The sequence below is a fragment of the Falco biarmicus genome, chromosome 8 (assembly GCF_023638135.1).
Source record: "Falco biarmicus isolate bFalBia1 chromosome 8, bFalBia1.pri, whole genome shotgun sequence".
Lineage (NCBI taxonomy): Eukaryota > Metazoa > Chordata > Aves > Falconiformes > Falconidae > Falco > Falco biarmicus.
In genome coordinates this window covers 60,800,161-60,827,672 of record NC_079295.1, presented here as the reverse complement: position 1 = coordinate 60,827,672, position 27,512 = coordinate 60,800,161, and the positions used below count along the sequence as shown (strand labels likewise).

The 27,512-nt window shown below is 46.2% G+C and overlaps 2 protein-coding genes across 5 annotated transcripts in view; both read right to left on the bottom strand.

Annotated features, from left to right (window-relative positions):
* COL23A1 (collagen type XXIII alpha 1 chain) overlaps positions 1-12,468 on the bottom strand; it is a 189,056-nt gene extending 176,588 nt beyond the window's left edge. Inside the window, exons 1-2 of the mRNA XM_056348738.1 lie at positions 11,855-12,468; positions 7,732-7,801 (exon numbers count right to left, since the gene is read on the bottom strand). Of these exons, the coding sequence (XP_056204713.1) occupies positions 7,732-7,801; positions 11,855-12,070 (286 nt within the window). The 5' untranslated portion in view covers positions 12,071-12,468. The remainder of the gene's footprint in view (positions 1-7,731; positions 7,802-11,854) is intronic.
* Positions 12,469-15,554: 3,086 nt separating this feature from the next.
* CLK4 (CDC like kinase 4) lies at positions 15,555-27,185 on the bottom strand. Of its 4 annotated transcripts, none has more exons than XM_056348729.1 (14): positions 27,048-27,185; positions 24,936-24,995; positions 24,148-24,305; positions 22,878-23,103; positions 21,580-21,670; positions 21,113-21,179; positions 20,088-20,204; positions 19,819-19,985; positions 19,623-19,717; positions 18,352-18,481; positions 17,939-18,021; positions 17,389-17,468; positions 15,986-16,073; positions 15,555-15,907 (listed from the first exon to the last, which is right to left on the bottom strand). In XM_056348729.1, the coding sequence occupies exons 2-14, from the start codon at positions 24,987-24,989 to the stop codon at positions 15,770-15,772; spliced, it is 1,494 nt and encodes a 497-aa protein (XP_056204704.1). In that variant the 5' UTR covers positions 24,990-24,995; positions 27,048-27,185; the 3' UTR covers positions 15,555-15,769. The 4 variants fall into 4 exon arrangements, with proteins under 4 accessions (XP_056204704.1, XP_056204705.1, XP_056204706.1 ...); XM_056348730.1 differs by having other exon boundaries at positions 24,148-24,299; XM_056348731.1 differs by lacking the exons at positions 21,580-21,670; positions 22,878-23,103 and having other exon boundaries at positions 27,048-27,148.
* Positions 27,186-27,512: the final 327 nt, after the last annotated feature.

The window sequence follows — 27,512 nt, the reverse complement described above, 5'->3', positions numbered from 1 at the left end:
GAGCATCTGTTGCAACATAATCATTTGGTTAAAATCCTGTTAGAACTCTCAGCTACAGCCACCTATGGCTCTCACTCTCCAAGTCACCTCCCTCCCTCCTGTGAAAATACGGTGGTTAAAGGATGAGCAAATTTGGGAATGCGAAAGCATGCTATTCAGGTGCTGGAGTTCAGAGGAATACATTCCTTTAAGGAAATTCTATTTAACAAGAGCTGAAAGGGACTCTCCGGCCCAGAAATCTGTAAAATAACCCAAACACTACTGATAGATTTGCCATTGGGGATTAATTCCAGCCTTTATTGGAGTGATATGAGTGACGGAGATATATCTGGATTCTTTAAAGTGCCCTACACCTACCTGCAACCCTACAAAGTAAAACAAATGACCATGCCTTAGAGCAACAAAACAGGAGCAAACAAGCAGCACCAGTGTGAGAGCAACATTTCTGGTCTTATGAATGGCAAAACAGGTTTACGGATATCCAGGTTTATGGACAGTCCGGGACCTCTCGAGCAGGAAGCCAAGGGCAGAGGCTAGTGGGGCAGATGGGGCTGTTTGTCCAGCCTTTGGGCTGGCACTCCCTGGAAGAGCCCAGAGGGGTGGTTCCTCTATATCTGTTGAAGAATTAAGCGACACCCACCCAGCGCAGCAAGAACAGAGGTTAACAGACAAGTTAACAGCCATACAGCCCCTCTGCTCCAGCTGGATTTTGGCTGCCTGTTATCTGCACCTCCCCACCACAGGCGCAGGTGGTGGTGCTTCCTACGCAGCATGTATTTCTGCAACGCAAGTCATGAGACATCAGCCTGGAGCTTCTTGGTGGCAGAGAAATAAGGCAGCTTTTGCTTCAGGAACACATCGGCAGTAGCTGACTGCCCAAAACCAACTTCTGTGCTAAAACCTGCTTCTATCAACACTGCATTAACGATAAGATCAACCTAAAGCATGCTGGGTTTGCAACACACTCCCATCGTGCTGCACCCAGGACGGACAGGAGATGACGGCACCACCAGCTCAATGAGACGACACGGAGATGCAGCAGGTACCACGCCAACCGCGGTCTATTTTCAGTAATCAGCTCTGCAAAGCCAAGTCACTGCTCACGTGGGTGACATTAATCCATCATTTGAACAAGAAAGAGGGGGAAACCAACTGGAAGCTGATGGGAAACTCCCAGGTGAGTCAGTCCATGAGCATTGAACCAACCTGCTCCGGAGCCTCCTCTCTGGAAAGGCAGCGCTGAAGGGGCTGGCAGCACAAAATATCTGTGCCTAGATAAATGACTTCATATGTCGAGACAAAGATAAAGTTACACAGAGCCTCTCACAGAGGATATGGTCATCAGGTTTATTTTTGTAGTTTTCATTACACTCAAAATAACTTTGGCAGACTTAGAAAAAATAAATTTTCAAAGCCTTCCCCCACTGATGTCACCAGTTTTAATTAATTTTTGCTGAAGTGGTCTAAAGACGAATGCTGCTGGGAAAGGGCTGGTTCCTGGTGTACTGCTCTGAGCCTCCGTGTTCGAGCGCCGGAGCTGCACCAAACGCCACCAGGATAAATACTGCCAGAGTCTCGCTGGGAGATGGCTCCGGCCCATTTTCCTGCGCCAGTGGTTTTAAGGCCAGACTGCCTTTTAGCTCATGCCCCTGCCTCTGTGTCAGAGGCGCTGCCAGCTCTGGGAATAACACTGGTGCCACGCGATTTCCTGCCTCACAAAGTCCCGGCCACATCCAGCATTTAATGTCACCTCGGCAGGACATTAAATGTCACTGCTGGCTGACACAGCAGCTGATCCAGTAGGGTGTTTGGAAGGGTGCTGAGCTGAGGAGGTGCCTTCCCTCGGACGCCAGCGTGCCGGGGAGCTTGGTTTGAGAGCAGCCCCCAACCCCCCAGACTTGAACCTCCCCCTCGCTGCCTTCCTGCCTGTGCCCGCTGCTCCCCCCGCCGCCACGAGCAGGGGCGCCCAGCAGTGCCAGAAGCACCTCTGCAATCAGGAAAAGCAAACCAGTGCAACCAGAAGCCCCCCTGACGCTGCCATGACAGAGCTGGCTGCTGCCGCCGTGCCTGCCAGCAGCCCTCTCCAGACTCACAGCAACCCGCAGGGCCACGAGAAGACCATCCCTCTACTTCCAAGAGGGGCTTTGGGCTCCTTGCCCCTTGGCGGCTGGCACCCTGCAGCGCACAACACATGCACGAGTCATATGGCTGGGAGGAGATGCCAAACCAAGTAAGACTCCCTTCTCCTCCATTTATTTCCATCGACTTCAACCACTCAAGAAAACAACCCCCAACCCGTAGGCTTCCATCAGCGGAGAGTCCTGAAGCCACAAAACATCTCACGAAGCAGAGCTGCAGGGCTCCCAAGGATGGGACGGGGACCCACCACTCTGCTGCTTTTCGGGACCTGCTAGTAAAGAAGATGGACGGTATCCGTGCCCATCCCAGGTAGCTCCCGGGAGAAGGCGGCTGGCAGCTCCCGCACATGTGGCGTGCAGACATAGCTCCAGATGTCCTCGGGGCCTTCCACAAATATCCGAAAGGGACTGAGGAATGGTCGCCAGGAAGGAGCTGATGGAAGGTAGCCAGCAGTAATTTCTATGCTCAAAGACCATTTTTCCAAAAGCTGCTAACATTTGTGATCAGATTGTATTTTTGAAGGGGTAACATTCGAAAACACGTTGAAGAGAAAGTAAGTGCCTGCATCTAAATGGCACCATTTGTCAAAAGTCCTTCCCAGCCAGTTGTTCTTCGTTATTTTGATGTTTTAACGCTTGGCTCCTGGCTCATTTTTTAAACTCCTGGCACCAGCTTTTCCGTGCAAAAGAGAATTCTGATTGTATGTGTAACTTCAGTGCAAGCCTGTTTATACTAACACTGTAATTTCCACATCCTTGCCTCCTGGGGGCAAAGTCACATCAAGAAAGTAAACCCTGCCGAAGCAAAGTGACTGGCAGGGCATGGGAAACTGAGGCAAAGAGGACTGAGGGAAATATTTTAAAACTTGGAGATGTTTTAAAGCTCTTTGTCTCATTCTAAATCATAGAAAGTACAGAAAAATACTGAGTTTTAATGGTTTTAGTAGACAGAAAAGTGTCTTTTGAGGTGACAGTGGGGAATACTTCAGACATGTATGCTCAGTAGATGCAAAGCAACTCACAAAAGCAGAGATCGCCACTTACTTAAAGAAGAAATACTTGCTTTCATTTGATATTTTCCCATATCTATTTAACTATCCTGAAGGACTCATGACTCAGAAACGTGTAAAAAGAGAGCAGTAATGGAGAGCTGCTATCACGCAAGAGTGCGAAACAAAGAGCCAGCCTCAACGGAGCTCAGCGCATCCCATTTGGCCTGCTGGAAAACATCTGCCGTTTGTCAGGACTACAAAGCAAGCAGAGCCTCTCCTCCTTGATCTCTAGCAATTAGGGAAATTCTGTTGTGCTAATTACCTGGGGAGACAACGCCAGGGAGAAGGCAGATAGCGAGTGACACTTGAAGACAACATTTACACCAGTAAAAATTAGGCAGATATTTCAAGTTGCTGGAAACCACAAAAAGTACCGTGCCAAACTTCCACAGCAAGCTGGAGAAAGTTGATCCCTGCGTCTCAGTTAGGGTAAAAATGAAAATTAAAAAATATGTAAAAAAATAAAATTTGTATAAATAATAACAAGCGCAGCAAGAGTGCCTCAGGAGCTGCCGACTCTGCAGAGGTAGGGAGGATTTTAAATGATCGGCTTCCCCAAGTACACATGGTTTGAATTGCTGAGAAATGGAGCAATCCGCCGTCCTGCAGGCTGGAGTACCACTCCGCTCGTCCCGCTGCCAAGCCATTATTGGGAAATATTTGTCACATATTAACTGGAACAACACATTACTACACTGAACATTTAACACTGTTTTGTAATATATACATACATACAAAAGCATATGATACTGTCTTAGCGCAAGCTCGAGATGAAGACGGGGATATGCATCATCCAGCAGCCAGGAAATTTAGAATTAAGGCTCCAGAGTGCAAAGCCTGGGGAGGGGCTGTTAAATAAAAAGGCACATGGGAACACAATGTGTACATTGCAATAGGCAGTGCAAGAGCAGCCGAAAGAGCTGGAGACTTCACACCCTCAGTCTACAATACAGCAAGGACCAGCTGCTGGGCAGGGCATTTTCTGCGGACTGCGGCTTGGTTCAAGCCTTTTTTCACTGGATTTAAAAGGAAACATTTGCTCCCAGGCTCTAGCATGGTACGTCCAGCACCTCGAGCTCTGGAGGGACCTTCTCACAGACACTGAAGACTTTTGGCGTGGCAAATACTGTATTTAACAAGAGCCTTTTGCACCTCAAGCTTCAAAAGATTGTGCTTAAAAATACAAGGGAGAAAAAGAATAAAAAATAGTAATAAAAAAATAAAAAGGCAGCCAGAGGCCACGCAACTGGAAAACTGAAAAAAAAACAAACCTGAAAAAGTGTTTGCAAGCATGGAGTTCTAGTCTTGCTTTCAAGCCTTCATCGGCCCAGGCTGTCCTACGTGCCACGCAAGCAAGTGTTGCTGCACCTGCCGGGTTTGGTGCGGTAGCGAGGGCTGTGCGGGGCCGGGAGCCCCCCGAGAGGGAGGCTGGCCCTACGGGGCCCCTCTGCAACGCATCGCAGGCCTGGCTCAGGGAACGACAATAATAAAAATATTAAGCTGCTGCTTCACAGCGAGCCAACATATGGGGACAGCCTGTCCTGGGCTTGCCTGGTGCCAGCGGCATGCAACCGCTGTGGCCCCCGTCCCAAATAGCCAGGGGGCCGAAGGGCTGCGCTCCTCACCGCAGCGGGGTCCCGGCACGGCACAGCCCCGCTCCAGCTGCCCCCAGCCCCCAGCGATGCTCTCCTCACCCTCGGCCACAGCAACACCCAACCCACGAAGGAGCCAAAGCCACGCGAAGCTGTCGTCATCGTCTCCCCATCGCTTTGGCTGCAGAACTAACGCCAAACCAGCCAACCCACAGCCGCGCGCAGCCGCCGAGAGCGACGGCGGAGACACCTTTTCGCAGCCTGCCCAGCGTCACAGTCGGAACAGTCATTATTTTAAGCTTTTTTAAAGAATTATGATGATCTTCCTTGACGATGGGATGGCTCCAAGGCCCTGGCGAAACGGCCGGGCCCCCTCTGCTGGCCACCAGCCCCCAGCCCCACCAGCGCAGCGTCCCACCTCAGAACAGCTGCTTGATAACCCCGAGCCCCAGAGCCAGATAGGTGACTTACTGCAGAGCACAAAATGGGTCAGTTTTGTTGTTTTTCCTTTGGGGGGTGTGTGTGTATTTTGTTTTGTTTGAGTGTTTCACAAGCACTGATTCAGGGCTTTGCTATAGTTGAAATAACTCGAGCCTCTTAACTTTTCAGTAGATCATAGTCATCCAGTCCCAAACTGTATAGCAAGTCAATTTCATCAAAGCAATCCCCTAAAAACAACTGACCCCACCCTCTCAAACCCCAGAAAACCCCCAAATGAACTCGCTTCAAGGAAAAATGGGTCTTGTTTAAAGCCAGCCCAGCTGGCCGGGCGAGCTCTGGGCAGGCAGTTTGCCCCTGGCCCTGCCTGTGGGTCCTGGGGCAGCAAGCCCCCCCCTCCCAAGGAGGCACCGCACCAGCATACGATGCAGGCAGCACCGCCATCGGCAGTGCTCTGGTGGGCTTGCTTTAAATCCAGCAATAAGAAGGATGTCTTCTGCTGCTTAGCAGGGTTTCTGGAGGAGGCCAGCCCCCCAGCCCAGGCGTTCAGCATCCCCACCAGCTTCCAGCTGCCCTCGGGAAGCAGGAGCGGGGCTGCAGCCAGGCCTGCCGATGCTGGCCATGCTCCCGGCTCCCTGCCCATCAGCAGGGCTGGATCTCTCCATCTCCCCATCCCCTCCGCAGGGAGAAATTTTCTTTTCCCCAGGGGCTGCTTTTTTGACACACATGGGCAAACTGAAGCTTAGCTGTGAATTTGCAACCTGGTGTAGCTCTGCAGCAAATGCCAGTGGGGGTCACAAGCTCTCAGGATGTTTCTAGATCAAGCTCTTTAACTACCAACCAGAAGGCAATTCAAGCCTTCTTTAGGAGAAGGAGGAAAAAAACCCACACACATGTAAAGGTTCCTTTGATGTGCTCAAAAAATAGCCAAAATGCTTCACAACAGGTCAGCAGCACACCCTCGCCTTAGCACAGTGCTCCGCTCCCCCAGCGGTGGTAGCCAGGAGCAGCCACGGATGCAAAATTGCCTCCTCACCAGGAAATCACTTCTCCTTCCTTCGGCTCACAAATTCGTTACTGATGACGGTAATGAGTATTTCAGCAGCACGTGGGAAAACCTTCCCCCTCCTCTCTTTCCCCCATCTCTCAAACATAGCAACTGGCAAACCCAGTGACCCGGAACAGAATTGGGACTTTCCTGGCCATAAAGGAGCCTCTTCAATCCCAATTGCTTTCTGCAGAGCAAAGGAAAAGCCTCTTGACCACTTAAGCACATCAGTAGTGCCCCGGCTGCCCAGAATGGAGCAAGACGCAGCCTGCAGAGCTCCGTGAGGCTGGTGGCTTGGTTGGGTCTGTGCATCAGAAGGGAGAAAACTGATTTGGCCACCCGAAAATAAGCTGAAAACAAGCATGTTTTGAGTCTCAGCTGACGCGGTTTGGTGACAAGGCGGCAAGGCATACGGGACATCCATAGCAGCGTTCTGCTAGAAAACCAGCAAGTACAACTGCAGCCGCACATTTAAAAGCATCATTACTGAAATGTTTCCGAGGTTATTATGCATAAACTTATGGGCAAAAAGTCCATCTTTTTTGTGCTGTGAGTATGGACTAATGCTGTGTGTTCTGGTAGGATTCGTATCCAGGGGGGCAGGAAAAACTCAGACTGCCCATTTGCCTATTATGCATCTACACGTAGCACTTAATGTTGGGGTTTTTTTTCTTTAAACCCAGAACTGAACTATCTGCTGCTTGCAAAGCTTTGTAACAGGCCTATCCGTTCTCCCCCATCAAAGCACTGCACATCTTTCACCCATCTTCTGCTACTTCTGTGGAAAGAAATAATCATAAAAAAAAAACAGAAAGGAAAAGGCTTGAAGTGCCTCAGCCCAAAGTCATTCATGCCATTCAGTATGACAGCAGCGCACTTAACGGAGCATTTCTATAAATGAGATTCCTTTACAAACTAATCTAAGCTGTTTATTGTTTCCAAGGAGCATGCACTTCCACAGCAGAACAGGAAGTTCTGACAGTTTAAGAAGTTCATTAAACTCTGGGAGGAAATTTAAACAATCAGTGACAGCTTTCGTACAGCAAGGCAGCGCCGGAGAACTCGCTACCCTCCTAAAAGGCAGAGAGGCTGCAGCTTTTAATTATCACACTTGCATTAAGCCCCAGCGATTTTGTTACTACTTCTAAATTGTTTTGGCCCAACACCCAGGGCTCACAACAGAGTGAAGCCATTCACTCTTTTATTCTTATAGCCAAACATCGCTTTTGTCCAAACCTCAAACTCCTTTATCTGTAAACAGGCCAAAGCAAGGCAACGGATGAAGTTAACACTCTCAAGCACAGCAGAGTGCTTCAGCGTGAAAAAAAACCACTTCTTAAGGCATTTTCCTTGTTATGGAGGAATATATAAAATAGGAGAGGAGAAGCTCAGTGGTGTCGGTGCAGCGAGCAGGCGGCTCCCGGGCAGTCTGGCGTGGGCTGTGCCGGTACGTTTGCACCTACCTGGGGGGCACATGCAGTCTGATGGAGCCTCTCTCGCCGTCCGCAGCTTTGCTAGTCCTTCACCCAGTTTCTGTTTGGAGGAGGAATAAAAACAGCCACTTAGAAAACACGTTATATATATCTAAACGTGGGTGCCACGTGCATGCCAACAGCCAAACCATCCAGCACGCCTCCTTCCAGTGAGAGGTAAGGGTCTCATCCTGTGGCCTTCAGCCTCTTTGGGTAATACCCCGTGCCACAGCAGCACACAAAATATTAAACGTTTCTTAGTGCTACTTAGCAAGTCTACAACCCTCGCACAGGGCAGGCAGATTCCTACACGGCCCAAAAGCCCCGTGGGCTGGATTCATCCTGAGCAGCTATTACCATCCCGTGTTCAGATGTCAGCATCATCTTGGCGGGTTTGGTGGCAGGAGAAGCGCTGGGGGGAGCCCCACTGCTCTGCCACAGCCCACCCCACACAGGGCAAATGCCCTGGCAAAGCCCCACTGCAACCGCCAGCAAAGCTGCTCCCAAACACCCTGCAGCTGACATAGCAGGGTGGTATCTGCACAACAGAGATGACCTGATTTGGCTGATTTTGTACTTAAAATTCATGCTATGCAGGCTCCTACAGGTTTCCTTAGGAGAGGGTTGAGGAAATGACGGCCAGTGGGGTGGGCACGGCCAGCGAGATGGAGGTGCTCACCCACCCCCAGGTCCACCCAAAGCCCCGTGTTTCCATCTCCACAGTGAAAAACTCGTCAGTGGGGCAACTAGAACACGTCAAAATTCACAACACTAAAGCAACGTGGCATATTGCAGACAGATGTGAGTGCACTCTGCCTGCTCTCTAAGCCAACCAAAATGTTTTGCCTGCATTTAGGACACTGCCAAGCCCAAGTTAATAAGCCCTGATGACAGGTAAGTTTATTAGCTCAGGCACAGCTCCGTGGCTGGGGCAGCCCAGCAAGGGTGGGAACACCTCATCCGCACCCACAGTCATCGCCTTCAGGACTCCAGGAATGCCCTGTCTCACCTAAAGCATTTACCGAGAGGAACCAATAATCTGATAATTTCAAAAGAGAGAAAATTCAAAGTACTTATTGAATTAAGGGTGTCCAGGCTTGAATTTTATACAGCTGATGACCCAGTCTATGTTCAAATATTTGAACCCTGTGGACTATTCAGGAATTAGGCTACCTGTGAATTAGGTTATCTTCCTTTTATTCCGGGGATTAAGTACTTTTATCTCTTGCTGAAATCTTATGCATTCCTCTCCTAGCTGCTTGGGTGTGATGCTAAGAGGTCCTGAAAGTATCAACACTGTTTCATAGCACCTGACAGAGAAGTTGTTCTACGGGAAGTATAAATACCAGAACAATCCCAGCTGCCTTCTGCAAAACAGAGGCTTTCCTTGAGAAAGAGCAGCAAAAAAAGTATCTAAAGAGACTTTTCTGACAGCCACCTGCAGTCTGAATGTTAGAGAGTGGCTCCATTTTTATCTGTTTATTTTTAAAGTAATTTGGATGATAAAGATGCTCGAGGAAATGAAAATAAGCTCTTCCATCCTTTTAGTTCAGCAGGCATCACTGGGAACAGCAGAGGAGATCTGAATCCTGGAGCGAGGCCTCTGTTCTCCCATTGAATTGTTCTTGTCATGAAACTGATTAATCTGGACACTCTCTGCCTACCACGGACAATAAATCCTTTGTGAACGAAACGGTCCAACTTTGTTTACAACAACTGGATGCTTCTATAATCCTCCCATTCCCATTTTCCCTCCGGTATGAAAACGACACGCTTCTCGTTGGGGCTTCTGATGGAGAGCAAGTGGAGATGCTGTCACGTTCAGACCGCGCCGTTGGAAATGTTTCGGAGGGCATCAAAGCAGAACCCTGCAGCACGTCCCGCTGAAGGAAGAGCCAAGGGAAGGGCAAGGTCCTGCCGTATTAAAATCAGCGATTTCTCCAAAGTTAGACGGATGCCTGTCACAGGGCCAGAAACTAAATCCGAGTTGTCCAAACTGGCTTTCTTTGCCTTAACTACACGCTCACCCTTTCTTTATTGTTTCCTATCCTCTTTTACTTGCCAAACATTTAAACATCCCTAAAAGGAACAGAGCCAGCATGTTGATGTTGTATTTGCTGCTCTTTATACACAGCTTTGCGATAAATTACAACAGCAAACCCCTAGACTGGTGGATGGAGTAATGTTTTTTGGGTAGTAACAGAGAACAAAGTATGCTGGGTCATGCACAGAGAGCGTATGCAGCTTTGGTTTCACTTCTGAAATATTGTGGTAAACTTCAAAGGAGGACCAACGCAGAATTTAACAAAAAAACTGACCCCAGCCATCTGTTGAAGTTCATGACAATGGGAATATTCTCTGGCTCTCCAGAAACTCTCAAGCACAGAGAGGACAGAACTGCCCGATGAGCGAGCGGTCTTATGTGACGGAGAGGAGGCTGGTCAAGAAACAGTTTCTGAAACTTCAACATCAACAAAGAAGTTCATTTAAAATTACTATTAATGGATAGCACAATCGCTACCACGCATTCCTTGAATCTGTTACTCGTTTCAAAATTTGTTTTCAGTATCGACAAAAGTTTGGTCGTACTAAACGTTTCAACAAGCTCACTCTTGCATTAGAAACCCAATTATGTGGTTTTGCTTTATTTTCCTCTGTACAATCTCCATCTGAGCGTTCCCAGTACAAAACAAGCTTTCCACACTTAACTAAATCTCAGCAAGAGGTTGCACATGATCTTAGGCAGTGCCACAGAAACCATTCCCATTGCTACGCACATTTATTGGAGTAATTGGAACAGAACCGCTGCCACGACTGGCAGGCTAATTCCTGCCTGGAGAAAACACGTTAACTAGATTCTGTGATTATGCCTCGCAGGCACCCCTCTGGTCTGGTATTCAGGGTTTTCAGAAAAATATTTTTTGGCATTTCCCTTTTATCAAGGCACATCAATGCAGCTGAGTTTCCAGGAGAATGGACGTGCGCGGCGGTTCCTCACCAGAATTCCAGCAGTAGCAGGCAGCACGAGGGACCGAGGGACCGTCTCGCCGTCCCCCCGGAGCTGCCTCCATCCCCCCTGGTGACCCCAGAGCTGCTCACAGCTGGAAGGCGCTGCGTGCAAACACATTTTTGCACGATTGAGGCTTCACGGCTGTGACAATTGTAATGCAGCGCCGTGTTGTGACCCCAGTCTGGCCATTAATAAAATCCCAGTATAAAACCTTCCCAGATGTTGGGATCAATCACTCGGCACTGTCCTGCGGCAGCCCTGCAAGCCGCTTGGAATCTTGCTGCACTTTGTGAGCCACTGTTTACACAACCCCAGCAACTCAACTGCGGGAACCTTCAAGGGATGGGAGCCCTCCCCGCCTCCCCACCTGGAAAAAGCCCCTCAAGGGCTGCAAAAAAGAACTTCAACACCGGTGTCCAGGGAAAACAGAACCCCGGGATCAAGCGGAGTACTCCCATGGGAGATTTGGTTTAGTTCTGGAGAAGGGCATCCGCGTGGATAATTGTTCTCCAAGTAGGAGAAATCTTTCGGCACGGAAATCTTTACTGAGTAATTCTAGAGAACCCTGGGACTGAAGGTGAAGGCACTAGTTGCTGGTCTTCTCTACCTGCCATGAATCAGTTCAGAACTTCTGGGGCACATGATGCGCCCCAACAGACGGTCCCGATAACCGGGATCACGTTCATAAACTTCTAACAAAGAAATTATAGTCCATTACATCAAATGTAACCAGTACCTAAGGACTCGGGTTACCTTTGCCAGTGAATGCAATGAGGGGAAAAGCCGCACGTCCCCCGACATCAAGCTGCTGGCCTTTGCCCCCGGGCACCCCCCGCTCCAGCCCCCGCGGGCTCTGCCCCGCGGCCCGACTGTTAGCGCCGGCAGCGGCACGGGGACCGCGCTGGGGAAAGGGAGACGGTATCCCGGGGAGAAGAGGGGCCGGTGCGGCGGGGAGCGAGCCCCGGGCTGGCCGTGCCGGAGCGCCCCCCCCTCCCCGAGCTGCCGGTCCCGCCGGTGGGGGCTGCGGGGCCGTGGGGGCTGCGGGGCTGAGGGGCCGCGGGTGCCGCCGGCCCGTGGGCGCCGCCCGCCCGCGCCGCCACTCACCTCGCGGAAAAGCTGCTCCACGCGTGGCTGCAGCGCGTCCAGCAGCGGCCCGTGGCCGCCGGCCCCCCGCTCCTCCAGCGCGGCCAGCCGGCCCTGCAGCTCCGCCGTCTTGGCGCCCAGCAGCAGGCAGACGGCCACGGCGGTCAGCGAGAGGAGCAGGCAGAGCGCGGAGGTGGCGGTGCCCGCCGCCGTGGCAGCGCCGCTGCCCACGCTCATCGCGCCGCGCTCCGCGCCGCTGCGCGGGGTCCCGCTCGGCTGCCGCGCGCCTGCCCCCGGCGGCGCATCCAGCGCCCGCCCCGTGCGCTGCGCGCCCCGCCGCGGAAGTGGGGCCGGCAGCTGCGGAGCGGCCGCTCTCCTCCGCTCGCCCCGCCAGCCCGGGTCTTAAACGGAGGAAGCGGGGGGTGGCGGCTCCCCCGCCGCCTCCCCCGCGCTGGGGAAGGGGGGATGCTCCGAGCGCGGCCCGCCGCCCCCCATGGGGGATTACGCGGAGCAGACCCCACCCCCGCTGCCCGGCCTCCCGCGGGGACCGCTCCCCCCGCGGCGCTGCGCTGCGGGCGGCCCCGGTGCGGGGCACGGCCAGAGCCGCTCCGGGGCGCAGGGTGCTCGGCAGCGGCGGGCGGCCCCGCTCCAGCCGCCGGGGCGGGCAGCGGCCGCGCAGGGCAGCCCGCAGCGCAGCGGGCGCCCTCCAGCGGGAGCGCGGCGGCCGGAGCGCGGCCCCCCCGGACAGCGGCCGGCCGGGCGCTGCCGGGGTCCCCGGTGCCACCACGCGTGCCCCACCAGCCCCAGGGAGCCCGTGGATGAGAGAAACCAGCCACGCTCATGCGTAAGCACCGCGCCCCCCAGGCCGCGCCAGCCGCCCTTGCCCTAGCCTCGCCGTTACCGACCGCGCCGCGGCGACTCTTCGCGTGCCTGTGATGCGTCCTCGGACAGCTGAGCGTCCGCCCGGAGCCGGCATACACATCCAAACATACTCCTGGCCTCCCGGCCACAGACCCTGCCCTTCTAGGCGTAATTCCTACTTTTAGAATAATGAGTGAAGCCTAGGACAGAGTTAGAAAACGCTACTGCGAGTAGTGTCAGTGTCTAGTGTATTAACACAACGCACCATGTGCGTGGCTGCACCGCAGTGTTCAATAGACACGCTGCTTTTCCATAGCCACTGTTCCCAAACCCGTTAGCCAGGTAAGTCTGTATCATTCACTAACAGCTATTCCCTGCCCTCCTCCACGTGCCCGAAGACACAAAGAAAACTCCAGGTTGTCGTAAGCAACCTCTTTCGTTACCTCCTGCTCCCCCTCTCCTTCCGGAGCCTGCAAAGACTTTGCTTACAAGCTCTATGAGATTGCGCGCACACACACACACGGCACCATCACTTCGGGGGCGCTTCCAAGGTGCAAAGCATCTGGTCCTAGAACGTGTCCCTGTGACCTGAGCCCTCCTGACAACCGAGAGCGCTGGAGACGGTAGCAAGAGGCAGGAGTGATGGCTACTGCGGCGGCTAAGCCCTCTGCCCCCCAACTCCTACCGCCTTTCCAAGGAAGTCTAACCCTCAGCTCAGCCCTTACCCTGCCCGGCTCCCGAGGTTCAGGACCTCATATGGTTGCGCTTCAGAGGCAAAGCCTGGCCTGTTCACGGAGAAGGCAGCTTTATTCTGCCCCACCACCTACGGTCAGCAAAACCTGTACCTGACCCTTATGGAAATGCATACTGCTGGGCTGCCTGGCTGAACCATTCCGTTTCACACATCGTATTTTTAAGGTTCAATAGCGAACAATCTCAAGTGCAGAGGAAGATGTGAACCGACGTCACACCAACAGCTATAAGCAGTTCATATTAGCTTGACTCAAACACGTAAGGATTATAAACTGCCCTGATTGTATTCATATATTAACAAGGCAACAGGGTGTGTGAGGATAAAAATCTCTTCCCCCGCATGACAGAACCACCGAGGGCAGCCGGAGAACAGCGTCAGCCCCGTTACTGACAGACCCCCCCGCGCCTGGCTGGTGCTCGACTGCCAACAGCTCCCTGCGCCCAGGGACCTTGGACGCCTGCAAAACTGCTTGGCACCTGGCTGCAGATGCCATATTAGTCTTGATAGTGTGGGTTTTTTAAATTTACTGCGGAAAAAAAGTGAATTTAAACAGGTTTTTATAATGTATCTGTCTAGCACGTATCTCCTTTAACAAGTGCAATGCACTTCAGTAACTACATCAAGGCTAGAAGTACTCCTTAAGCCACAGTAAGTAGAGTCTTTCCCTTTCTGATTTTGATAGCGCTGGTTTATAGTTACAGCTTTATAGTTATAGCAGCATATAAACTTTTTTTTACCCCCCATCTGCCTTTGATTTGCATTGCTCAGCCAAGTCCTTGCTTTGCCTCTGAAGGTACGGGATGGAAAGCGCTGTGGGAAGCAGCAAGGGAAGGAGTTCGCTCCTGTCCTCAGTCCTACCAAGCTGACCTGGACAGTACAAACTGTTACGTTCTCTGTCACACAGAGACAAAACAATGATGCAAACGCGAACATCCTAGGAAGGGGAGGGTGTCCATTATGAGATATAATCAGGCACAGGAGGTGGCACTGGTTACAGAAGATAAGCTTTCAAAGCCTGTCCCAGCTATATTCTACCGCCAAGTCAGAGATAGGCGCGTCTGGAGCCTCTTGCAAATTAAGTCCCCTCATCAGTGGAACAAGGACATCAGTTTGAAATCTTACTGTGCATTAGGACTCACCCAGCAAGCACAAAACCTCAAGTCAGGCTCCCGTGGAGCTGAAACAATTTACTGTTTCCTCCCTTAAGAAAGGCTTGCGTGGTGAAGTCAGAAACAAAGTGGCCAAAATTTACTTAATGCATCTCCAGACAGCCCGAACGAACCCCACCATGGAAGCTTCCCTCCCTCCAACTCTGCAAGCCTGCGTTAAACTGATGAAGAGAGCACTGAACAAGACCAAAAAACCATCAACTTAAAAACACAGAAAAGCAAAACCTATCAGAGTGCATTAATGGGGTTGGGAAAGCAGTACCATTTTCATCTCAACTCAGCACGTGAGTTCAGGAGTCACAAGTGGAAACCCATCCTCCTCCTCCCGATACTATAGTCTGATGACAGTGTTTCCTCGGTTGCCAAGGTTACTAAATTTATCAGCGATCAGAGATCAAGCTCTACAGAAATATCTATCTGAAGACTTCTGAATGATCTTACTACTATTGCAAGAGAAAGGCTTAAATATGCCACGGTTCTGTGGCAGGCAGCATTCCTCTGCATTTTTCTCTAGGGGCAGCGCAATCCTTCCAAAACCTTTATCATGATAATGCTGATCCTCAACAAATCAACCCTGAAAATATGAAATGTCACTTTTCAGACCTTAACCAAAACCCTACCTACAAATACTCAACATTGAAAGCATCAGGTAAGCTTCCAGAGACTAACTAGCCAGCCAGAACATGATGCAACTGAAAATCTGTGAAAAAGCTGATGCACAAAAACCTGTTCTCAACCCTCTTTCAGGATGGTATAAAAAAATTATTGCACTGCATGATTTGGTAGCCTCAGCCCTTCAAATCTTTTATGACTAATAAAAGAAAGCTAGCTGAAAACATTAAGTGTTTTCAAAACAGGTTCAGTTATACCATCTCTTCATCTGAAGTCAAACACCTAATTAACCCCATTGAGGGGTGCAGTTTGAAACAGAAAACAATTTTCAAAAATGAAAATTACTTTTATTTCTCACTTTGATACCCATAAGACTACAACTGTTCAACAAGGTAAACTTAACAGTTATACAAAACATTTGTAAATATTTACAGACTTAACTGTACAAAATAATTTAGAGTTTACAAAAGTTTCATGCAACCTCTGTTGACTGACACAGTCTAGGAAATCTCCTTGAAGAAGCATAAAAGATCTTTGTATTTATTTATTTAATGGTTCAAAAAAAGGATGCTGCAAGGCTTCATCAAGAGTAATTCTTTTGGCTGGATCATATTCCAGCATCCTGCGAACAAGGTCAAACAGCCTTTGATGATCTGTGTCTTGGCAATGCATGAATTCCTGAAAGAAAAAAGCAAGTAATTTAGAGAGATCTTTTGCAACTGCGACTAACAAAATAATGAAAAGGCTGTCTCCTACCTTTAAAGGCTTACAGCGTCTCCTAACATAGCGTCCTGCAGAACTGTGCTCATCCCAGTCCAATTGGTCATGGTGGAAGTAATGCTTTCTGCATGGCGAGGAAAATAATTTTAAGATAGTGTCAGCACAGAAAGTGGGCAGATGCCTTTCTAAGAAGTTTTGAAACACCATAAAAGTGTTCCTGCACACCCCTCCGCGTTTGGGAGCTAACATCTGTTTAAGCAAATACTTATTCACAGAGACCCGTTGCCTTTATACTACCATTGTCACAATATTTGGAAAACAGGTCCTTCAATATTCCAGTCAACAAAGAAGCCACTGAAAGCATCCTTTCCATTACTGGCATTTAAAGAGATTGATGCTTTCAGGTATTCCAACAGAACAACTTGGGCTCATCTGCCAGTAGCAAGAAGACAACTTGTCAATCTATCAGCTCTTTAAAAAACGTTTCTTATAAAATCTGCAGAGTTTAAGTGGTTAGCAACTATCTAACAAAATGACATAATCCCAAATGTCTTGAAAAAGTGTAAGATGCATGAGACTACCAGTGCAAATTAAGTTCTGAGAAATTCACACCTCAACATCAGATTAATACTGCTACGTCAGTAGCACTTTATTTTTTAAATACCCGAATCTATTCCAATTGCAGCTTTTAAGTTTCTTCTCATTTTTCAAAATGCATTATGAATCAGTTGAACAACTGTAATAAACTAAATACAACACCCAACCCAAAACTACTGCAGTTCTACTATAACATGAGTTACAGGATTATCTAGGATTAGCTGGCAGGGGGACAGCTTACTGCAGAAAGAACGGGCCATCAAATCTCACATACTCTGGATTCTGCATGTATGGGGGCTAGGGGAGAACCCTGGGCTGGCTGCTTCTCCTTGCAATGGAAGGGGGAAACTTCTGCTGCATGTAGTTATCTTTGAGGAAGAGAGAAAGATCACTGAAACAAATGTCTGAGGGGTACGAAGGGACGGGGGAAGAGGCTGGCAACTGTGTTAGCAAGACAGGACCCTCTTTCTTCTCAGTATAAATCTTCTGATGGCAGCAAGTTCTTTATTCTCATAGTTAATAGAAAAATGGGTGTCTACTGTTCTGCTGATCATAGCAAACTTCGTTTTAAAGACTAAAGAACATTCACACTCAGTTACTGTTCAAGAGGTTGGCACATCTTGGTGTCTGGCAACTCAGACTAAAACCAGAAAAGAGGACTACTGTCAACTATTTAATGCACCTAAATCTGACACAATTTCTTGCAGTAAACTAACAAGTAACAAGAAGCCTGGAACTCTCTTTGTTGATCTTCAGAAACTCACAGCTAACAATGGAAACTTTAAAATTTCTCTTGTAACAGGAAAATATTAGGCACGTTACTTCTTCTGTCATGAACTTACCTGGATTTCTTTATCATGTGAGCTGGCAGAGGCCCTAGTATTCTTTCCATCATTGCCAAGTGTTCTTTACTATCATGCGTCTGCGTGGGAAAAGCAATGAATGTACTTAACACATTTTTCTACTCTCAGCCGCTTGGTAACAACACTCATCTATTAACAAGATGTTTGCCAGAGTACTGTCACAGTATCTTTATACATTATCACATTAAATTATTAAAAATAGATTATGCAATGCAGCTTGTTATATAGCACTTTTCAGTTAAGAGTCCCCTGAACAACAGAGTTCGTAAACCAAGTTTTGTAAGAGTGTGTTTTGTTTACTCTTCATTCCAGCAGTATCTTCAGACTCTAGACAGGCTTAAACAGTGTGAAGGAGATATCCAAGGCACCACATTTTCATACACGTATGCTGTCTTTACAGTGTCATCTGTGTAACCCTTAAAAAGCCTGTGAGCTTATGCCTTTTACAGTAACAGTTAAGTACACGTCATTAAAAGATCAAAACCAGTAGCCTGTAGCAAAAATGTTCTATTTAATTTTATGTACATACCTGAAACACTGTAAATCCCAGATAATACTCAATTAGAATACAACCAATACTCCAAACATCACAAGGCTGGGACCATCCCAGGGCTGCCAAATAAACAAAGTTTGTTTTACTTTTTAATATATTCTCAAAACTTGTAATCCACAGAGCGCATGCCCACTTTCCATGCATTTACTGATACCCATTTTCCCCTTCCAGACCTCACCCCAGACCTTTGTGGGAAAAAGTAGGAAAGGAACATGTTAGTTTTGTTTTTAGAGTATTTCTTCTGCTGTTTACCCTCAAGAACTCTACCATCGCCATCTGTGAGAAATGACAGAGTTGTTAGAACCATGAACAACTACCCCAGTTTATGAAGTAAAGACATCTGAATGAACTGTAATTAACTGTCAGAAAGTTTACAAGTCTTTACTGACCTAAAATAACCTCAGGAGCTCTGTAATGCCTTGTAGACACTAATGTGCTGTGATGCTCATCATCAAAAGTTGCACTTCCAAAATCAACAACTTTGATGTCTGTGTTTTTTAAAGTGCGTTCATCTCGCTTCTGCAAGAAAATGAAAATGCTATTTGTTAGTATTTTTCAGAAGCATGCTTAAGCAAACGATATTCACATTATCTTGATTCATCTTCAAAATACCAGTTAACATAAAACACTAAAAATTAAACCTATGCAACAAAATACTCCTTCCAAATACATCAACTACTATTCAGCTCAAGCTCCAAGAAAGAGGAGCTGCTAACAAAGTGACTTAGTCTGAATACTCCAAACAGCTGAGTAAAGAAAGACCTTTCCCCACAGTAACAGAGCTCCTTTCCTCTTTTGTTAACCTTCAAGTTAACTTCAGTTAGCTGTTAACTCCGTCCTGTTTTTTTCTGCCCACTGGTGCACAGTCATTTATATAATTTTAGCTCTAAACCGAAAAAAAGATCAAGCCTTATGCATAAACTAGGGGCAGTGAAGTCCAAACTGCTTCTCTGCCTCCAACAAGGTTTTATAGTTTGAAAAAAAGAGCGGCAACATAAAAAGAAATTTGTATTCTTGCCAGTGTCAGAAGAGATTTGTGCAGACAGGTTCATCCTAATGTTGTGTCTTAGCATTTTCTTAGATTTATAAGGAAGACACTGGTCAAGAAAAGTCTTACTCAGGGCTCATGCCAATTATAACACTGCCCAACGGCCAATATCACGTGCTGATGACAAACACGGAATCCATCTTAGCTATTATGCCAATGACTGCAAAACTGACAAGCACTTCAGATTCCAAGGTAATCGGATAGAAAGCAGATCTAACATTCCTCTCAAACACAGGGATGTGTTAAAGAAAGGGATTCAAATGGGTTAAGAAATGTGAAGGCAAAAACCTGGGTAAATTCAAAGCCATTAACATAATGCTCCCTAGGAATGCCAGAACTTCATTAAACAGCAAAGAACTTAAGTAGTGATCAGATGAAACAGTTTAGTTTGAATAAGAGCAAAGTTACTTGCTTAGCAGAAAGTTAGTACATCTCAAAGAGCACAAAAAACATTTCTAGGAAATATAACTCTTACCACTTGATCTTTCTACACAATTCCCCACCTGCTTGCCACCCCCAGCCCCATCCCCACCCCTGAAAAAACACACTAAACACAACTAAACATTCAAAAGTAGCCCAATTCAAGTTGGGAGAAACAAAGAACAAACTTACCATTTTGGCATTGTACTTCACTATGTAATCAGACTCCACAAACAAGATATTTTCAGGCTTCAAATCAGTATGAGTTAGTTTATTATGGTGTAAAACTACAAGGAAGAAAACCACCAGTATTCCATAATTAATACAGAAAATCCTTAAAAGGGGAAATAAAAGAACATACTTGGTAAGAGCACTGAGATTTACTTACAGTTTATAGACTGGCAAATTTGGTAAGCCATATTTCTAATGTCGTTAATATGAAATGGCAGAAAACTGTTTTCCTTAATAAAGTCATAAGTACTAAGACCCAGCAGCTCAAAAACAATGCAAACATGGCCATGATGATCAAACCATTCCAGCATCTGGACACAGCGACTTAAAAAAAGGAAGAAAAAAAATATTAAGCAAATGAAGACCCAGTTTACTGAATAATTATCTTCTGCAAATCCTTAGTACGCTGACTAATTTTATACTTACAAAGTGCTGCTTGGATCCATGGTGTTTAAGTGTTCCAACACCTGTATTTCTGAACGGGCTGCTTCCCGGTATCTGCCAACATTTTTCACAATTTTAACTGCTACATGCATTCCCCTCCTTTAAAAGAAAGTAAAGCATTGCAAACTGAATCAATTATTGTTAAATACTTAAAACCCCAAAGCAGCTCTATTTTAATCAGAGAAACACAGGAAGATTAAAGTCATGGAGATTTATGAATACTGGATACTGGAGTACTGTGCATTTAGAAAAAATTTGAAGAGTAATTTGATTATGGAGTCTGACAAAAGAAATTTACAGCTCAACCAGCTGTAAGCAACTGCTTTCAAGCAATGCTTTCACCATGCATTCTGACATACAAGAACCTAAACTGTTTTCTCAGCATCTCAGCACATCATCTTCTAAAAGCCAAGTCTCCCAAATCAATTCTGCACTCTTTATATACCCTCATATTCTCCAGTTATGGCAAAAGCACTTGTAGAACCAACAGAGAAATATAACTAAGCAAATCCTAGCTATCCCTCTTTAACAAAGGCAGGTGACATCTACTTAGTAGTTTGCACCATGTGGTTATACAGCTCGTACAGGAAAAAAACCAACTTAGTTATAAGACAAACATGGTTCAGGCAATTTATTGCTAAAGACAGATTCTCAAAAGCTTAGAGGAGAAACAAAGTAATTCTCTATTTACCATCTTGTATAAAGTCAATACCATTCAAGGCCCTTTGACAGGGCAACAGAAAAAAACAAAAGGCATTAATAGTACCGGAAGAGATAACTGAAGAACCTTAAAAACTATCAGGGACAGGTGTGGTATCACCTGAAAATCCTTGAAAATTCTGAACTACACATAAGCTTACAAGGTAGCTCTCAGAAACAGTGTAATTACTTAAATATACTGCAACACTATTTGAACTGCAACCTTCTTTTAAAAAACGTCTCTGATATTTGATTTCTGAGTGAAGCGGTGTCTTTTGTCATGAGATCCACTTATAACCAACACTTACATATCATGATCTATGCACTCCACTACTTTTCCAAAAGCTCCTTCTCCTAAAGTCGCAACAATTTCATCTAAAAAGAACAAACACAAGTTAGAATTATAAAACTACTTAAACAAGAATGAATATTATTAATGTAGACTTAAAAATGTGCCATTACAAAAGCATAATTACTTAAAATCTCAGCATCTGAATGCATTATTTTATTGGACAGGTGTCATAAAAACAGTTAGCCAAAAAAACTATCTCTTGCTCTAATCTCAAGATTCAAGTTCATTTACTAATTGGAACTTTTTGAACACAGTATTTAAATTCTACAGAAAAGAAGATATGCAAAAAAACAAAAAAGCACAAAAAAAACAGAACAAAAAGAGCAATGAAGATTTCTTTATCCCCCCTCCTCTGACATACTATTCTAAACAGATTTTTTTTTGCTGAAAAGTTTTTTAAAAGTGTTGAAAAATGTTCTATACATCTTGCTCTTAGAACGTCTCCACTTTCACAGATCAGGTGACCCTCCTCATCATCCTCTACACTCCTGGATCTTTTCCTTCGGTGACTCTTCTGGAAACGGCACCAAGATCGTCCAGCCAATCAATATATCAGAGTGAATTCAGGGCAGAATACGCAATTCATTCAGCGGGGAGATATTCAGGCATTCAGTTACACACCAGGCCACGAACAGTTGGCAGGAGCAATTTCAAATTCAGTCCCCAGAAATTCACAGGGCACAGTTTATGTTACAGAAGAAAAACATGGCAAGGAACAGATTTTCAGATAAATACTTAAAGTGATAAAAGCAACAGAAAAAACAACACAATTTTGTCTCTCAAACAGTGGCTTAATTGAAGACAGATTAAGACTGCAACATAGCTATTTCTAATACTTTGCTAGCAAACAGCAAAAAAACAGTATTTATTTACATATCTAAGCTTACAGTCAGGTGAAATGTTTCTATTTTTAAAACTTACAGTTCATGTAATCTAAATATAAAAAACTAAAAAGTAATTTTACTTCCCTCACGTTCAGAGAGAGAAGAAAAATTACTCCGAAGTCCTTAATTCACATTGTATAATCTAACACAACTTGCTGTTTCTACTGCAGAAATATGATATAAAACACCTGGAGCTGAAGATATATCAGTGGGCATCATGCCAATACTGAAAAATTCAGAGAGCATGCCTTCAAAGAAGGCAAGCAGCAAGCTTATCCCAGCTTCAGTAAGACATTAGCTGCCATTAGCCAAGCACATGGCTTATCAAAGTTTTCTGGAATCAGGTGTAGAATTGTTCTTATCAATTTACCAGACATGCACGTTTCATACTTCCAATTAAGCTTACATTAAGAAGGCATGTCACTTCAATTACTTTTAGCAATAGGATGGATGGCACCTCACATTCTACCTGAAAAAACACAGTTCGCTATGCCGTAAAACTAAAAAGTGACAACTGTACTTTGAAATAGGATAGTTACCTGTTTTCAATTTCAAGATAACATTTTTCATATTAATCCCAGTGATCTTAACTACCAGCCACCTGTGTCCCGTGTATAGCTAGTACTGACGATAATCCCACCCCCCACCCAACGCTCTGATCCAAAAGTTTCAACTAAGAACACATTCATATGCTCACAAATGGACTCAACTACAAATCCTTTTTTAATAATACAGTATTTCTTAAAAGTACTGTGATCAGGAACTGAAGTTCTAGCACTCACTTAAGAAGTCTATTACCACTAATTCATTAATAATAAAGTTAAAAATTACTCATACCGAATGTGATTGGTGACTGGAGCAATGATGTCTCTTATGCTTCCTTTTATGACTACTTTTCCTGCTCCGACCAGAGGATTTGCTATAGTGATGATGGTGACTCTTTTCATAGTCTCTGTGATAATGCCTGTGGTCATATACTTCACAGAAGTCATTTCTGTATTCCTCAACATATCTCCGGTCATGATGGTCTCTTTCATTTATGGCTCTATCGTCCAAATAATGACTGAAAATATATTTTAAGTGAATGTTCTCCACTTCAAAAACTTGAGGTTCCAACAAGATAAGTGACTTGAGCTGAGTTACAGAGTTACATAGTATTTGTCTTTACACCAAGAACGTTTCTAATTGACTCCCTCCCCAAGAATAGTGGAGCTTTTAAAGTTCCTTTATTAGGAATCTAACAACATTGCCAGTCTCAAATACACAGCGGCCATCCACACAAACAATATATAATCTGTCCAGTTTGCACAGTAAACACGAAACTCAAACTCAATAGGAGAAACACTTCCTAAAATATACTGAGCAACTCCATTACAGCCTCCTAAATCACAGATTAAAACACCAGATACAGCAATAATCCCCTTCTACGCTTTCAAAGCTCGGTGTTAAAAAACAAAACCTGGAGACTAAGAGAAGCAGCATTCTTAGTGCACTGCATTAAACATTAAGAACCTCAGAGTACCTGGATCACGGATCTTCTGCACAGAAAAAACCCAACTTTTAACAAGCTGCTGAGGCCAAGAGCCCCCATATTGCTGTACACCTACCCCTTCCAAAATTTTTTAAGCATGAGTATAAGCTCTTAGAAGAATTCCATGGGATCATCTTCTCAACGAAAAAGAATAGAAAAACACATCCTTCCAGTGAAAGCAGTGTGGGAGAAAAAGCAAACCATCTCCAAACCAGTAAGAAACTCATACTTACCATTGCATAAAACGATTAAACAAACATTCTCTTCCGTTAGTTCACATTAAGTAAATGAAAAGGCGTACTTTTTACTTGAAGTTTAATATCCAATGCATTCAATACCAATACTTAACCAACAACAGTGAAACATACTAGTAACATTTACTTGGTTTTATTAAAGAATTTCTATTTAACAATTCAAGTACTGTGTTAACAAAACCAACTACTTCTTAAGCTCATCTTAAAGTGAGCCAAACCTTAAGGAATTGCCAAGTCTGGGCCCTTTAAAACTCTTATCCTCAAAATGTTTCATTTTAGACGTGATAAAAACATTACTGCTACTCAATTCAGAATCTTATACCTTTCTGAAATGTGATTTGGTTTATAGCGCTTGCTTTCTTGTCCACTGCTGTGGGACCTTTTCCTGCGTTTACGGCTGCTACTGTGCTTTCTTTGATCCCAGCTCTTTCTGTCATCCCATTCAGGACAATGCGATTGTTTTGAATGCCGCATCTGCCACTGAAAAAAAAACCAAATCAACAAAAACACATAAAAGACAAAAGCATTACACTAGTATTTATAGATGCAAGTCAACTACTGTAGTCTGATCAAATGTAACAAAACTAGGAAGAACCATGTCCTCAAATAATTATTTTTCCTCAGCTTCCTCCACATGTTATTTTGGTCTGGGAGCAGACATGGCTTTCTCCTCCTAACACTGTTACGAAACACAAATCAAGATTAAATAGGCCAACTCATCTTCACTTAATAGCTTCAAACATGTCATTAAAGCCTGTTTTAAATAAACTCTCAAGTGACTAAACAGAATAATTTCCTTAAAGTCTTTGTTGGAGAGAGACCTTAATCTTCAAACATCCTCTCCAATATAACCTGGATTTAGTCCTTCATACTATAGTCTACATCAGTTACTACACGAAAGTCAAACATGGACCATCAGTCCAAAAACGTCTCTCAGATGTATTTACAGATCCCTGTTAAACAGATACTTTTAAAGTTTTAGCAATAATCACAGTGAACTCACATAACTTTGCAGTACTATGCGCCAACCCACAATTTTTGAACCCTATTAGCATGCAAACGTATGAGGGTGTTTTACAATTCAGCTGATTCACCAAAGACAAAACCCACCAGCTTCCGTTGCTGGGTGTTATATGCAGGAATTCTGTGTTCAAACAGGTACATGCACAACTGAAAGAAAAAAAAAAAGTAAAGTAAAACACAGCTGCAGAGTTGTAGAGCAGAACAAAACCTGCCATTATTTGTTTATTCTTCTTTGCCAGAAGTGCTTGAAAATAAGAATAAGTTTATGTATCTATTGCAGTATATTCTGAAGAATGAACTAACACAGGACAAGAAGTTGTTTCCATTGCAAGCAGTGTCAGCAAGAAAAGTTTAGAAACAAAGATCGCACTAAAAATAACCCACGATTGTATAAATTTACACAGAACAATGATGACTGTCTCTATACCGACTGGAGGTGTTAAGAAGGAAACTTTGAGAACATGTAAATGACAGGCCTGTTCTGAAAAAGGTCTTCTGATACTTATAATATTTGTGACAGACTGGTAGTTGAAAAACACCACACGCTAGACATCTGCATCAGTTTTTTACAGGTATCTTTTTAAAATACAAATACCATGTAAACAGAATGACAAACTGCAAAAATGACGGGTACATCCTTTTGAGTCAGTCATGATTCTAGGTCTCCCAAAAACCTTACTCACTTATGATACATCAACAAGAAATAAAAATACTAACGTGCTGAATGACAGACACCACAAGGATCAAGACAAAATTAAAACTGATTAGCGTTCCATTTAAATGCCTCAATTTCTTCTCTTATGCAGCTCCCAAACGATTTTCCTTTATTTTCAATCTATATAAATCACAAAGCACCCTCAGGTTTCTGGTTATTCTACTTCTGAGGTGAAAAGGTCCACACATACTCAGTTATAGGTGAATTGAGGATTTTACTTATGACTGCCTTTTTTTTTTCCCTTCCCCATTTGGCAGAAGGCAGGCTACACTAAAGACTCTCTAGCGGACAAATATCTAAATAAAACCACCTTTAAAGTGTCCTGCAGAGGGGGGCTTAGGGGTGTACGGACGGCCATTTGACACAGAAAACCGGAGAAAAGGCTTAGCGGAAGACTAGCTGCTGCATGACCACACTCAAGCTCGTACAGATTTACTGGAATTAAGAAGCTGCAAATTCTGTCCCTAAAGTAACCGATGAAATGCAAATGAGGAGGAAATCGTTAAGAGTCGGTCTGTGTTAAGACCCAAAGCGGCCACGATCCATTTTACGGTAGGAGCCACCTTAAGATTTTTTTGACTATTATGCACTCCCTCTAAATTTATGCACCGAAGCACTTCACTTATGTAATACTGACAGCTGACACGAACATATGCATTCCTATAGTATGTGGTCCAAATCCATATCACAGGCCGTTTTCACTCCCACGTTTCGCCATAAGGTTTCCCAAACAGGAGCCACCGACCTTTTGTAAAAGTTCCATTCATGAAGGGCCCCAGGAAGGCCACAAAAGTCCTGTCGTAAGCTGCCTACACTGCAATTTCTAAATGTCTCTCCTCCAAAACTTGGCTGGCTGCAGGGACTGGAAGAGGTCAAAGGCTTATTCCTTTGAAATGACTAAAGTCCGCCGCACCAGGCCGATCCGAGCGTGTGGGGTACAGCCACGCAGGAGTAGGTCCCACAGCAGACACCCACTACCCCAGCCCACAGTCACAAAGTCCACTTACACGCCGGTCTTCCCTCGGGAGCATTCTAGAACCGAGAGTGTGTGTGTATGTAGTAAGGGCTCGTCTGCGCTGCCCTCTGGGGAGGCGCAGCCATGTTCGTGCAGGCCGGGCTGAGCAACCGAGCTGCGCGGCCCCCACACAAGCACCCGCCGCACACGAAGACCCACCTCTGCCCACCACAGCCCCCCCACCGCCCGCAGAGCCCCCCTCCGCCACAGGAGTCCCTGACCGGGGGGGGTGGGGGTGTCGTGTACTCAGGCTCCCTCCTCCTACCTTAATACCGCCTCAATAAACCCCTCACGCAGGCGGTGGAGGGGCTGCTCCCTGGGCCGCGGAGGCAACGCAAGCAGCTCGCCCCCCCCCCCCCCCCAACCCTCCACTTCCCCGCTGCTTCGCACCCCCTGGAAACAAAAGGGAGAGAGAGAAAAAAGGAAAGATGAAAAGACCCCGCGGAAAAAAGCCGCTTCCACCACTTACAGCTGAAAAAAAAGGCGAGCGAGCCCCGTCTCCGCCCTGCGCACAGAAACAAAATGGCGGCCACGACCAAGCGCGGAGAAACTGCTTCCTTCACTCCTCCCTCTCTCTCGCGGGTTCGGTGCGGGGTGACGTCAGACGCACGCACGGCGGGCGTAATGGCCGCCCCCTAGCGGGGGTGGGGGGAGGGGAAGAGGCGAGCCACCGCCCCCAGGCCGCCGGCGCGGTGAGGGAGCGGGGCTATGGCTGCCTGGGCCTGGGCCAGGGCTGCTCTCGGGGGAGTCTCACGGGGGCTGAGGCCGTGTGGGTTGGGGACCCCAGTTCACGCAGTGCTTCAGTAGGCAGCCCGGGTTTGGAGGCCGCCAGCTGCTGCAGGGCGGCCCTCCCCCCCCACCCCCGGGAGCTCTCTAGGAGTCACACTACCAATTAATTCCTCCTAATGAGTGCATCAAGCCTGGCTCTGAGCAG